This window comes from Melospiza georgiana, chromosome 19, assembly GCF_028018845.1.
Source record: "Melospiza georgiana isolate bMelGeo1 chromosome 19, bMelGeo1.pri, whole genome shotgun sequence".
Lineage (NCBI taxonomy): Eukaryota > Metazoa > Chordata > Aves > Passeriformes > Passerellidae > Melospiza > Melospiza georgiana.
In genome coordinates this window covers 6133005-6147212 of record NC_080448.1, presented here as the reverse complement: position 1 = coordinate 6147212, position 14208 = coordinate 6133005, and the positions used below count along the sequence as shown (strand labels likewise).

The 14208-nt window shown below is 40.0% G+C and overlaps 1 protein-coding gene across 1 annotated transcript in view; it reads right to left on the bottom strand.

The window, feature by feature from the left end:
- Positions 1 to 237: 237 nt before the first annotated feature.
- The window catches only part of ZZEF1 (zinc finger ZZ-type and EF-hand domain containing 1), a 60681-nt gene continuing 46710 nt past the window's right edge, over positions 238 to 14208 (bottom strand). Inside the window, exons 45-55 of the mRNA XM_058037401.1 lie at positions 13611 to 13799; positions 13152 to 13252; positions 12526 to 12661; positions 11221 to 11580; positions 9219 to 9362; positions 8216 to 8384; positions 6288 to 6386; positions 5365 to 5530; positions 4222 to 4372; positions 3686 to 3757; positions 238 to 3201 (exon numbers count right to left, since the gene is read on the bottom strand). Of these exons, the coding sequence (XP_057893384.1) occupies positions 3127 to 3201; positions 3686 to 3757; positions 4222 to 4372; positions 5365 to 5530; positions 6288 to 6386; positions 8216 to 8384; positions 9219 to 9362; positions 11221 to 11580; positions 12526 to 12661; positions 13152 to 13252; positions 13611 to 13799 (1662 nt within the window). The 3' untranslated portion in view covers positions 238 to 3126. The remainder of the gene's footprint in view (positions 3202 to 3685; positions 3758 to 4221; positions 4373 to 5364; positions 5531 to 6287; positions 6387 to 8215; positions 8385 to 9218; positions 9363 to 11220; positions 11581 to 12525; positions 12662 to 13151; positions 13253 to 13610; positions 13800 to 14208) is intronic.

Here is a 14208-nt window from a genome sequence, read left to right as displayed (position 1 = left end):
GGTAAGGCCACTGGAATGTAAACAGCAGGGCTGGAATTTAAGAGATGACTCCAGAAGTCTGGGTCCTGCATAGCTCAATGTAATATCAGATATTTACCAAGCACATGAGGACAAGCAGGTTTGCTCACAGGCATGGAAAATGAGGATTCCTAAGAAAAACCCTGGATCTCACTACAAACTCCAGCATTAAACATTCAGTGAGGAGAGGAGAAAAACAAACAAAAAACAGACACCGTGTTGTACTTTTTTTGATTTTATAGAATTTTTACAATATATTTCTCTTCATTTGCATATTTTACCCACATCTGTAGCTTTCTTTTTACATGTTGAACTGAACTGGAATAAATCTAAAGGTCTGATATATTTTAAACAACTGATAAAAATTGCAAAGTAGTAAACCCGTAAGAAAAGAAATTATAAAACTCTCGTTTTTAAGTGTTTAATGAAAGCAAGTCAAATGTATCATTAGGAACAATATGATTTGTTTTAAACACATCATAGGTGATTCAGGCAGGACAACTTTTTTAGTTTTTCTTATATTAGGCACATTTTTTTCAGCATACCTGTTTTCCAGACAGTTTTATACAATTCAATAGCATCATTCACATCCACTTGGAACTTCTGCATAATTTTTAAAATGTGATTGATCATGAATATTCATTATTGGTATTCTATTCCTCTTTCTTTAGAGCTACCAGAAGGAAAAAAAATAATCAGTGTTTCTCATCTGTTAAAAAATCCATAATTAATGATTTGAGTTATAAGGCAGCAACAGATTCAGTGTCAACTCAGGTCACAGTCCTTCAGTTCCATCTAGTGGGTAGAAATTATATTTAGTGGACACTGTTCCTAGACAGTTCCTTCAGGGCAAGATGACTGACTCATGAGGGCAGTCACTGCTGGTAGAGTAAGTTGAGTGGTAATGCCTAGCAAGGAATTCTGGCCACTCCTGTGTCATCCTTGCAGCCTCATGTCTTCATCCAGAAAGCAAAAGGACAGTCCAACAGAAAAAAAGTGACTGTGACAGAGCTGTGACAGGTTCTGTGAATGGTTTATTTACAGTCTTCATCCCTGATGTGAGAAAAGAAAAATCCTTCTTTGACTGATGGGCAGATGCCAGCACAGCAGCCCAGTGCAGATCCATGATTCCTCAGCCATGGGTGCCCATGGAGGCAGTGAAAAGGAAGTCCTCCTGCTCCAGAGAAGCAATTTCCAACCTGTGCCATCCACATGACTCCCTACATCAGTTTAGGAATATTTCCTTTTGGTGGAGCAGCTCCCCAGGCCAGGATCTGTCCCAGCAATGAGGAGTGAAGCAGGTGGATCCCTGACAGGGAGGCTGCAGACTCAAACACCTTGATCTGTGCATTAAAGGTACACCACAATCCTGGTAACTCCCTTCCCATCCTGATGTCTTTAGGAAATCAACTCCTGATGCTCAAGGAGGCCTTTCAGAGCAGCATCTCTCTGCTCCCTTTCAGTCTTTCACAAATACTACACTTCTGAATCCTGGCATTCTCATTTGCTAAGAGAGCCACTCCATTCCTGAAAGCATGGTGCTTCTTGGTCTTCAGCTTTAAGTCTTTCAAGCAGAATAATCCCATTCTGATTCAAGCACTTGGCTGAACAGAAGTCAAAACAAAACTCTACAGCACAAGAGGCCATAAAAAAATGCAAGGGATGTATTACTGCATGTTTCCCTCTCAGAGGGAGATTGGGCCACCCTTAAACTCCAGCCCCAGCTGAGAAGATCATCAGTTCAGAGGACACTCCCCAAAGCAGGGCTCCTGTGCACTGGTATTTGGGCACCACTCAAATTTTGGACAAGCAGGGTCAATAAATACATTTCCTTCTGACAGAGCCACTGCTTCACACAACTTCCATTCAGTTACTATTAGAGCCTTTGGCTGCCTTTTTTTCCATTCTCCAGTGTTGGGGTGAAGAAGCAAAGAAGAAAATATTTAGCATTAAAAGCAATCTGAATTTATAATTGACAAGACCAGTTCTACAAACTGTGCAATGGTGCACAAAATACACCCCCAAATCTCTGTGTTCTTTTTAACTCTTTGGAAAGGGAATAACCAATATAGCTGTGCAGGAAGAAAGCCAATTTATTGCAGCATAGAAGGTCTGCAATTAATTCCATGTTCAGTAAGAGAAATGTGGTTATTGCTCTGAAAGATAAGAGTGGATTGATCATTAACCCCACCCTGAGTGCTGGGAGTCTGGGTTCCCAACATTGCCAAGAAGGACCTCCTAAACCACTGATATCAAAATAACTGAAGGAAAAAAAAATTCTTCTCATAATTTCTTGTAAAGATGTGATTTTTCAGAAACATGTAAGTTCTTCAGGTCTTCATATCACCACTGCCTTGTGACTGAAGGCCAGCCTTGGCTCTCTGCACTACAGTAATGGGTTATTTGGAATAATGCATTGGAGATATAGCAAGGTAAGAACAGGTGACCCAAAGAACAGGAGAAACATAAAGCTCTTGCACAAGGATGCTGTGAAACTGGAATCCTTCAGCTGCTTTGCAAATCACCCACAATTTGTTTTACAACCTGTAGTTTGGTAAGAATTGAAATCCTTTTCCTTGGGAAGTAGCCTCCAAAGCAAAAATGACAGGATTCACCATGGACCATTGCTGCAGCAGGCACCAGATTCTGCTTTGCCTGTTTCACTCTGCAGATGTACAACAGATGCTGCTGATGGCATCACCCCAAGTTCAGCACTATTTTCTGAAGCTGACACCTTTGATGGATCAAGTTTCCTCAGGAGCAGACAATACAAACGTGGGGGCCTTGCATTCTCATACTTCAGCTACTTTCTTTCCTTTACTTCCTCTGAATAAAAAACAATATTGTTCTGTTTACTCTAACATGCTACAATATGTGCATACATAACTGTAGGACGCATGAGTTACTTCAGGATGTGCTTTTTCATTGAAGTGAGCTGTTACTTTTACAAATTCTACATCAAGGTGGAAGGAAGGAAGGAAGGAAGAAAGGCTGCAGAGTGCTCATACACTGAAGCTGAAGGAACTTCTCCTGAATGGAGTTAAGATGTTTGTTCCCATGTCCTATGGACAAACTACTCTATCCCATGCACTCCGGCCTGAGCCAGTATTAAACATTCCAGAAACTTGTTGATTTGTTTGGATAGTTAATGGCAAGGCTGATAGCAGCAATGTTTTTCAGGGCCTACAAGAGAAAAGGAAAAACAAAGTCACACCAAATATTCTCCTCAAGCTCAAAGTGTAAAGAAATCGTATGAAACTGAACAGAAATAGAAATCTAGAATCATGGACTGGTTTGGGCTGGGAGGGATCTTAAAGATAACTTCATTCCACCCCTGCCATGGGGTGGATGGGACACCTTCCACTATCCCAGTGTGCTCCAAGCCCTGCCCAACCTGGCTTTAGACATTTCCAGGGCTGGGGCAGCCACAGCTGCTTTGGGAACCCTGTGCCAGGGTCTCCCTATCCTCTTGGGAAGAATTTCTTCCCAATATCCTAGAAAAGCATTTGTGCATAGCCCACTCACAACTTCCAGAGGCCTGTTAAGGTACTGTAATGACCAAATACATCAATATCTCTTTTATAAACTCCAGTGGGCCATGAGACAACATCCAGGGTCTGCCACAAAGATCCCAGACCCTCCCAGCCCTGGGGCTGTGCAATCCTACCTGTGCTGTGCAGCGATGAAGATGATCTTCAGTATTTAAGGCAAGCAAATACTCCTGTAGAGATCCAAGCTCCTGCAGCCAGAAAACATGCAATGAACACCAATGTTTCTAATAAGGTGATATTCTACTAATTAACATCAAAATGCTGACCATTAGAGTCCCCAAGAACCAAAGGTATCAGAACTGCACACCAGACTAGAGCACAGTTTATGATTACAGAAATGAGCTCATGACACTATTCATGTTAAAAGTTCAAAACCAACTCTACAAAAACCACATGCAAATACCTTTAAATTAATTATTAAACCAGAATTGCTCTCAGAATAAACAGTGGCTTTAGGGCCTTAATAGTCATGACTATCACCTAAAGTCCAATGATGGATATGGTAACAGAATTCCCCTCTAATTACAACTTGCTGCCAAGTGAAAGTTGTTAATGTTTCTGTAGCTCTGAGGGATAAAGGAAAATGAATTTAGTGTAAAACTCTGTCATTCCCAGCACTAGGAAAGGAGGGATAGAAACAGGAGCTGCTTACAGTAACTCTGTTTTCTGTCACAAAGAAGAGTTCTGCCAGTGCTCGATGAAGAGGAAGGAGGATACCAGGCTTGGCTGAGTCGTGACATGAGTTGTTTTCCATGTGGGTGAAGAGCTGCCAAAGTGGCTTCAACAAGGTGAGGTCACAGTCCCTGAGAAAAAAGGAATTTAAATGAAATTGGGATGCAATAGTGAGTAACCACCATGACCATTTCAGGGATTGGAGAGGGGAAACTAAAGCAAATCAAATTTAAGAGAACAAAACCATTCATTTGTAACAGTTAACAATACAAAAACCCACTTTGCTAAATGCTCTTGAATCTGGAAATACTCATGCCATACCTACATAAGCTTAAGGACACATATCTCTTCTAAAACTCAATTACAGACTTAGTGGTACAACTAAAAATAATAATTTAGAAGCTGTTTACTTTACAGAGAATCAGATCGTCACTTCACTAGCTTATTATTTCATCCTTACCTTAAATCTGCAGCATAACTACTACAGAGAGAATAAATTTCTAGAAGATTACTTAAAATCTACCTTTGTCCTGATTTGTGATGGTTTTTTTTTTTCTTTATAGTGACATTTTAATTCATTAGACTTCTTTAAAGGCCAGCAAAGAGAGAGTAAAACATTCCTGCTATCAAAGCAGAAATGATATCAAAGCTATCAAGCACTGCAAATTATATATTGGACAGACAAATTAAGAAAATCTGCTTCAAACCACAGGGATTTTTTTTTTTTTGCTTCAAAACAGTATCAGTTTAGTGCATTTTTGGTGCAGGGTGTGGGGCAGTGCACTCACCCCTGGCTGCTGCACTGCACTACCTTCAGGAGCAGGTGGATGGCCTTGAGCTTTGTGATGATTTTTTTTTCCTTTATGATGACATTTTAATTCATTGTGATGAATTTTTTTTTTCTTTATAATGATATTTTAATTCATTAGACTTCTTTAAAGGCCAAGAAAGAATAGAGAGTAAAACATTCCTGCTATCAGAGCAGAAATGATATCAAAGCTATCAAGCATTGTAATTTACATCCAACAGACAAATTAAGAAAACCAGCTTCAAATCACAGGGTTTTTTTTTGCTTCAAAATAGCATCAGTTTAGTGCCTTTTTGGTGCAGGGTGTGCACTCACCCCTGGCTGCTGCACTGCACTATCTTCAGGAGCAGGTGGATGGCCTTGAGGCGCTGGTGCCCCGTCTGCCGACACGCCACTCCCACCTGCCACTCCCAGATCCTGGCCAGGGGCAGGTGAGGAATCACCCTCTCCTCACACAGCATCTGCTTCAGAATTTCAAACCCTGGAAAAAAAAGAAAATTCAAACAGCTGTTCAGTTTTGTAGGGACACGTTTTGTTCATATAGTCAAGTACTGCAAGCCAGAAATATGGATTAAAATAGCAAACAAAAATCTGAGATAACTCTAAATTACATCTTGACATGGCAACTCTTTCCTAAGGCAAAATTTACATAAAAGTTGGAAAGAATCATATCCAAAATTAAATTTTTGCCCAAATAAGGCAAACAAAACAGAGGCCCTCCCTATTATGACATGCAGTAGAGTTTTGCTAATAGCAAATAATCCATCAGCCTCAATTTCATTAAAAATATTTAAACTCTGAAATAAACTAACAAAACCTCTTATGCTAAAAATTAGACCCAGAACCATCCTATTTTAAAGGACAACTACTTTGGAAAAATGCAATTATCATTATTTCTGTTTCCAATTATGGCATCTTGGAGTGTTTACTAAATACTCGGTGTAATTACTATCATATAATGAGATTTTGCATGCAAATTACATTACTATAATTGTAATCTCCAAGTCTCTGTGAAGATTTTGTGTTTCTACCCCAAAATCACAGGAAATAAGAGACATCAGTTGAGTTCCAACTTGAACTGATCAGGTTATAACTGATCACATGAAAAACTGATCACGTTCTTTCCAGGACACTGAATGCAAACTCTAACTCAAGGAAAAGGGATAACCACAGGTCTCTCAAAGTTCAGCAAAATGACTAAAAAATACCCTTTTCAATATATTCTGAGCATCTCTTACCTGTCTGAAACCTGCCCAGATGACCTGCTGTCACTGTAAACTTATAACCCCACTCAGTGTTGCTCATGTCAGAAGTAAATCTGTAGTAGAGTGTGTCTCCTGTGTGCAGGGAAGGAAGAAAGCCAACATTATCTTCTGAGTTAGTTTTGCCATCTCAAATACAACTTAAATGAAAAATCTGAAATTAATTAATACTAGATGTCTTCATTTAAGGGAGGTGGTCTTTTATTTTTTGGTAACTATGAAGCACAAAGAGAGGAGGCTGAAGCAAAACCCACAATAGTTTCCCCTGTCTAAAGATACTGGATAGGAAGGATAATGTCTTTTACATTTTTGACAACTAAATATAGGAAATTAAAGTAACTCCATATTCTCTACATGTAACTTCACTTTTCCAATTGTGTTACTGGATCAGTTATGATTTATGAAACAAGAACCCCTACACAGGCAGCCAAGTTCTTCGCAACAACACTTAAATTCATTAAACAAAAGGTTTAAAATATTTGAAAGTATTGTCAAAATATTAAAATGAACATTTCTACTCCAAGGAAGAAAACAAACTTAATCACTTTTAATAGAAGGACTATCAAAACATTTGGCCACTTTACAATCAGGCAAAAAACACTCAAAAGGTTTTTGCCATTGTGGCATCTTCACCTTCAGAGATAAATCCTGGTAGTTGGCTGTAACACTACAGAAAACATCTTCTTATCTATTGTGCTCTATAATACTAGAGCTGTTAAAACTTAAAGTAACCTCCTGCCCCATGGAAAAGCCTGTCACCCTGGGACAAGCAGGTTAGGTTTCATTGGGAAGCAGAATTTTCAAAGTTGCATGAACAAGAAAAATTTTGAAAACATTTTTTAGGATTTAAAATGAAATATCTATAAAAGAATTTCCCTTTTTACCATGAAATGGAGACAGTGTTCTCTCCTACTTATAAAAGAAAGTCCTTCAATTAAATAAAAAGCCCAGAAGCCTTCAAATGTCTGGTTTCAGCTAAAACCTGCTGGAACCAAGAGCCTTAATCCAGACAGCCTTGGTTGTAAATGAATTTTCACAAGGTGAAACTCAAGTTTCACAGCCAAAGCTGCTCTAAACAATGAGCTTCGAAGTTCAGCTCCTTGGCAAACCTCAGCAACTATTAGGGATGAAAAAGAAGACAGATAGAAGTTCACAAAAATCTAAAATATTTCTACAGAACACACATCTGCTTTTAACAAGTACCTTGCAACCCAAAACCAGCACTTGCAACCCAAAACCAGCACTTGTAACCCCAACAGGTTTGCTAAGAAAGCTCCTAAATCTCTTTACAGGTGCTGCCAGTCCTTGAAGTCAAGAGCTTCCTGCAGTGTTCAGTGGGTTAAACCAGGTTAAAATCAGAAGCAGGGACTGGGCAGTCCTTGAGCTCTCAGGCATTTGCTCTCACAAATGTGTTAGGGAATCCAGAGTGCAGCTGGCAGTCAAACCTTGGGTTTTTTCCAGCTGTGCTCTGTGGCACCAGCTGGAGCCAAGGTGCTGGCACTGCCTCTCTTTGCTCAGAGCAGCAGCAGAGCACAGAGACAAGCATATCTTTTCTTTTTTTAAATAAAAAAAAACATGCTTCCTGTGGAAAGTAAGACAAGGCATAAACAATGTCAGTGAATATCGTGCAGAACAAGGACTGTGTTGGAACGCAATCAAGATCAAATTTGTTTCCAGTAGCTGAGTGCATGCTTTGAGTGAGTGGTGGAAAGAAAAGGTCACAGCACAACAACAGATAAGGCACTTTGCAGAAACAAATGCAAGAGCAGCACGTCAGAGCAAACAGAGTGGGACAAGGAAAGGATTGGCTTTTTCCCTGCACATCTCAGGACATTTAACTCATCAGGAGTTTCTCTCAGGAGCCCCAGCAGCATCCTGCATGCCCTTGGAGCAGCCCTGCTCACCTGGAAGCTCGAAGTCAGTCCATTTCTGGGGGGAGCCACTGAAGCTGTGCCGGTCCTGCTGGAAGTCGCTGCTGCTGGACATGAGCAGCTCATCACAGCCCTCCTCTGTGTTACACTGAGAGTCAAACTTGATGGAGAGGTAGATAGCACCAGGAATGTGAACTTTATCCTGAGAAATAAACACAGCAGTTTTGTGTGCTGGCACACTGCACTGCCCACAGCCCACTGAACACTATATGAACAAGGGAGATATAAGAATTACAGCATCTCTGTGAGTTTTTTACTTTCATATTTTACCCTGATCTAATTTAACAAATGTAAAGCATGGTCTATTGTTCACATTAGCTGGTAAGCATGTAAAATGAATTGCCAGCAATGCTTTCCTTTTTTAAAAGCAGTAATTGTTGCTGATATTGATCTCACTGCCAGAACCTAAGGGGTTATATGCATTTTAAAATTGAAAATCAGAGGAGTCAGAGCAGCAGGGAAATTAAAAATCCCAAGACTGCCCAGAGGCAATAATTACTTACCAAACCATATCAGAAAAATGCTATCAAACAGTATCAAGAGAAGAAAGTCAGAAATTGTTTGTGACAGGGAATTGTTTGTGCTGTTCATCTAACAGCACAAGGGCCAGCTGGAAATGGCCAACTGAAACAAATCTTTGGAAGGAAGGGTAGAAACATTTGATCATTAAGGCCTTGAAACCATTTACAAATCTGATCTGCTTGAAATACATGCACAGTAAAACCATGTAAGTTATGCATTTTTCATGGGATTGAATTAGAATTCCATTAAAGTGCTTGATTGAACACATTTCTTTGCAGGACAAGGCCTGAGCTATCTGACATCAGCCTTTTCCAAGGAAGACTGACCACACTTCACAGGTGCTTCAAGCACAGAATTCAGTCCCACAGATACCCCTGTGAACTCTGAGAGGCTTCTGCTCCACCCCTGGGTGATTCCAGCATCAAGTGATGTCTGTAAGCCCTGCCTGCCCTACCTCAAAGTTGGTGTTGTTGTTGTAAGGATGCTGAGATTCCCTCATCTGCACAGCCATCCCTGGCTCCTCCATGAACTGACAGGCTGTCAGGGCCATGGTCCCCAGCATGCTCTCCTTGCACCCATGCAGCACCTTCTGCAGAATCTGGGGGGAGAAATGTCATGGAAATATAATTTACTGTCAAAAGAACATTTACAGCTGTACATTCTGATGGCTGACACGAGTCATGTCCAGCCACACAGTATTTTGGAACAGGGAATCAAGGTACCAGCAAGATAAATGCAGAAATTATGCCTGCAAGTGTCATCTCCATAAGCACAAAAGATTTCACTCTGTCTTCTGTTCTAGACTTTTCATTCTTTTTTTGATAAAAACATGACAGATATTGGCCATGTCTCCTCACACAAGGCTAATCCATGAAGTAATTAACAGGAAACTAAAGCTGTAATCAAGTGAGATAAACAACTTTGTTAACATACTAAACAGGCACCTTTCTTTGCCTTCTATACCTACAGGTTTTGATTTTAATAGAACATGTCTATATTTCAGCCTTCAAAAACCAAAAAAGTACAACTCTGTGCATAAGAAGAAATTATAAAGTATCAATGAGATGGCTGAAGTTTTGAAAGCAGCAGATGCAAGTCCTGTACATTTAAAACTATCCAAAAATGTCCTTTAATCTATCAGGACACACTAAACAGAATTCAGAACCACCTGAGTTTCCCTTTTTCTTATTTTTATAACAGGGCATAAAAGCCCTGAATCCAGGAATTCTTGAGGCCCTTTCATATCATCAGAGTAACTCATTGAGGCCATGTCTTCATCTACCATCTCCCAACTCCTCCTACAAAATGTAATCCACCAGCTCAGGCCAGCAGGTTCATCTTCAAATCTGCCAAAAACTGATTTCTTGGGAAAAGGAGTTTCAAAAACAAAGCAGCATGCAGCAGTTTCCTGAATGCACTCTGCACATACAGAACAGCCTAAGACAAAGGCCAGGCTTTTACATTTAATATGCCTTAATGGATTTTATTCTATCAGTTCATCCTGCCCTTTTCTGAACCCATAAAAACACCCTGGGGCAACAATTTCCATGACTTACTGTGTCAAGAGCCTGTTCTTTTGGTTTGTTTTGGACCTGCCACTTATTACCTTAATCTGACACTCCTTTGTTTTCTTACTGGGAGGGCCAGTGAATAATACTGGCTCTAAACTTTTGCATGCTATTTACTGCTTTAAATCTACAGAGAAAGATGAACAGATTTTTCCATTGCTCCCTCTCCCTCAATGCCTCACAGGGGAAAGATCCAGAAGGAAGAAAACCAGTTGGTTCCTCATACTGAAATTATTTTATGGCTGTAATAATCCCTGCCATTCTTCTTTAGGCCTCTTCCAGTTGTACTGCACCTTATTTTAATTTTTTAAGGAGATGAGGGAGTCACTGCAGTTCAAGAGTGCATAGCATTGGTTCAGTGGCATATCAATGCCTTCTGCTTTATTTTTCATTCCCTTTTTGAAGATTCCCAGCACTTGATTTGCTTTGACTGCTGTGAAGCCTTGAGCTGACATTTTCATTAAAACATTCTATTGTAATTCCGAGATCACTTCCACCAGCAGCTCATCAGTGGAGTAGCAGGTATTACAATATAGACATTGAGATCTAAGAAAACAGCAGCTTTTAAAAGGCACTGCCAATTTTACCAATTTCTCTAGATTACCATCTATATTGTCTATTTTCAAACCAGACTGCCTATTTTACCAGTTTCTCTTTCATAACTGAAAGAGTTCTCTCTACACAGCTATTTTTTCATTTTCTCTTAACAAGATCAGCACATCAAGACTGACAGATTCCAACTGGTTTTTCAGAACTAATTTAAATTTCGGAGTTTCAATTTCGTTGCAAAAAGGAACTGCATGTATTCCTGTTAGTCAGAGTCTCATGGCATGTGGGCACAGGTTTTGTTCACATGTCTAAGTGAAATCCTAAGTGAAATCCACTTACTTTTTCCCATAGCTGCTTCTCCTCTAGCTGCATCAGCATGTCCAGGATGTATGTCATATGGGCTGGGCCACTGAGGTCTAGGATTTCCTCATTTATTGCCACATCATCAGGCCACTCAGCTAACAAGGATGCCAGCACATGCCTGGCATAGAGAACTGCAATAGCCTCATTGACACGGTACAGGTAGTCCCTGACAGCCTTTTTACTCCTGGAGTCCAGCTCCTTGTGCAGGAGGATGGAGCTCTTGGTGCGGCGCTGCTTGGCGTAGCTCAGCTGCAGGTCACTCTCTGTGTTGGTGATGAGTTTCTGGGCTACAGGATTGGTTTCTTCTGTTGCTTTATCACACAGTACAGGCTTGGACTGCAAGAAGAGAAATGCAAGTTTGAAAACAGGCTGTTAATAATTTATTGCCTTATGTTTGGATATCTGATCGGAAAAATTGCAAGCTGAATTTATAAATGAATTTGTGAAAAAACCCCACAAATGTAGGATATCTCACACAGCTACAGATTTCCTGAGAAACATTGTTTATGTCTACACACACTGATGCATTTGTGGAAATAGCAGGCAGAATTCTAACCAGAATTAGTGTTAACTGAAGCTCACCTACAGAGGTAAAGCTACCAAGTGCCCTAAAATGAGGCAATTGGGAGGAACTTTTGGAGATCACTTGCTCCAAATTTGACTTAAGGCTGAGATAACTTCAAAATCAGGGCTTTGTCCAGTTAAGTTTGGACAATTTCCAGGCGTGGGTATTTCACAGCCTCTGTATAAGCTGTTGAAAGGTCTATTTTTTTCTTTTAGTTATGTGAAACTGCTTCAGGAAGCTCCTTGCCCTTTGCTATGCAACTGATAAACAGCTGTGCTGGTGACACCTCATGGCCAGGAGTGAGCCCTCAAAATAAAGCAGAGCTGTGGGACCCTGTAATTGAATACAAAACCCAAAGCTTGCAAGTGCAGTGTCTACTTTACAAGATAAATTCATTGCTTCCTATTTCTTCTGAATTTAAGATAACAATGATATGCTAAAACAGTAGCAGGGCATAGGCTTACAGCAATGAGATACAATCTCTCTTGGGTAAGGGGAGGAAATTACAGCCTGCAAACACAATTTGTTCTCCTGATGTGGGAATCAAGTTTTTTCACTTCCTTAAGGAAGGAATAAAAAGGAAGAAATACTTGCTTATTCATTTTGACATAAAACATTGATAACAGATTATTTCAGATATATATAAAAAAAATCGCAGGCATGAATGCCAGAATTGATTATTTTCCAGCTGTTGCTGTTTGTAGAGGTGTCCATACCAAACAGGGCAAGATGATCATGTCTGTATCCACTGCCTTGGAGCTCTGCTCCTCCAGCCTCAGGCGTTTGCTGGGCTGCCACTTCTGAGCCAGGGTCCGGATCCTCTCATCCGTTGTGATCACATCCCCATCAAACCTTCACACAGGCAAAGAAATCAAAAATACACAAATGTGTTTCCAAAGTAATGCAAACTCAATTAGGGCAATTAAATGCAAATTAAATCTTCCCACCTTCTGTTTTGGAAAGATTAAGCTCTGTCTATTTTTGTCATGTTAACTGTTCCCCTGTTCTAACAAGCCAAAGGATTTAAATGTTACAAAAATCACTCATTTCTGTGAGAACATGGTGTCTCTGTGAGATCTCTGAGTACCAGAAGCCACATGTGAGCTCTTGACTCGACTCAGTTCACAGGATTTAGAGCCACAGTGGAACTTCATATGGGAGCATATGATGTGTTTCAGAGGATGGTGACTTGCTTCCATAAATACAACTTAGCAGAGTTTATTTCCTTACTTTTTCACACATGAAAACCAAATCTTATCCTTGGAAGAATTTCTATCCAGCACTGAGAGGATTTTAGATTTTCACCCACCACTTTCTCTGCTGGACCCAGAACTTCACATACCTCTTTTGAACTTCCAGGAAAAAAGATTCAGTTCTTTTCATCTGCAGCTCATACATGGCTCGAAGAATGTGGAGAGGTGCATTAAGTGCATCATGTGTCATCTGAGCAAGGAGCAAAAAGAAATTTAAAAAACCCCAAAAATACATCAGAGGAGGAAAAGAAAGACTGAATTTCTTTAAGAATGACCTAAGCATTATTTCCCACTTTGTAGGGAGAGAATTAATGAACTTAGCATCTGGATTAACAATAATGAGAAGCAATTTAGTATAACACAGTATAATGATTTTGTAGCATTCATTACTGTAGATCTATTTTATTTTCATTAAAGAATGATGCACTGCAATCACATAGACCCATACTCTATAAATTTAGAAGGAAAACAACCACATGAATCACCAAATGTTTTATGCAACTAGCAAATGCAGATTTACCCAAAAGGAGGTAAATGAATTTAAATACCAAGAAGCAAATTTTGGTGGCTTCATCCAGGCCCTCCAGAGGATCGAGTTTGTTCTGCTCTAAGTCAACAGGACCAACAACAGGCTGCTCCACATCCTGATCTTGTTCCCTGTCTTCCAGTTCAGTATCCTCCTGCTCAGCCAGGGAACTGATGTCTTGCTTTGAGGAATACAGCATTATTGACAAAATCTGCACAGAAAAAAGATAACATATGGTGTGACAGCTGCAGGTATTAAGAGTTTATTTGCAATCAGCATCTTAGAGGAACATTATCAGACCTGAACAGTGCTTAACAAATGCTATTTTATAAGGAAGCACACCTAAAAATAAAAAACCAACCCCAAAACACAAACCAAAACCATTTCCCACTTCACTAATGAGTTACACCTTCCATGCTGCTGCAAAGACAACTTCAGTGATTAGCTGAAAGTGCAAAGGAAGTCAAGAAAGTAATTATTTAACCATTTCAGTACAACAAAGATTTGAAGATTCCAAGACAAAACCAGAGCAAAGGTGACCATCACAAAATGCCAGTGATGCCCCTACACACCCTGCTCCTTTGAAAACATCCCTTTGGCTTCTCCATAGTCCTAAAGAT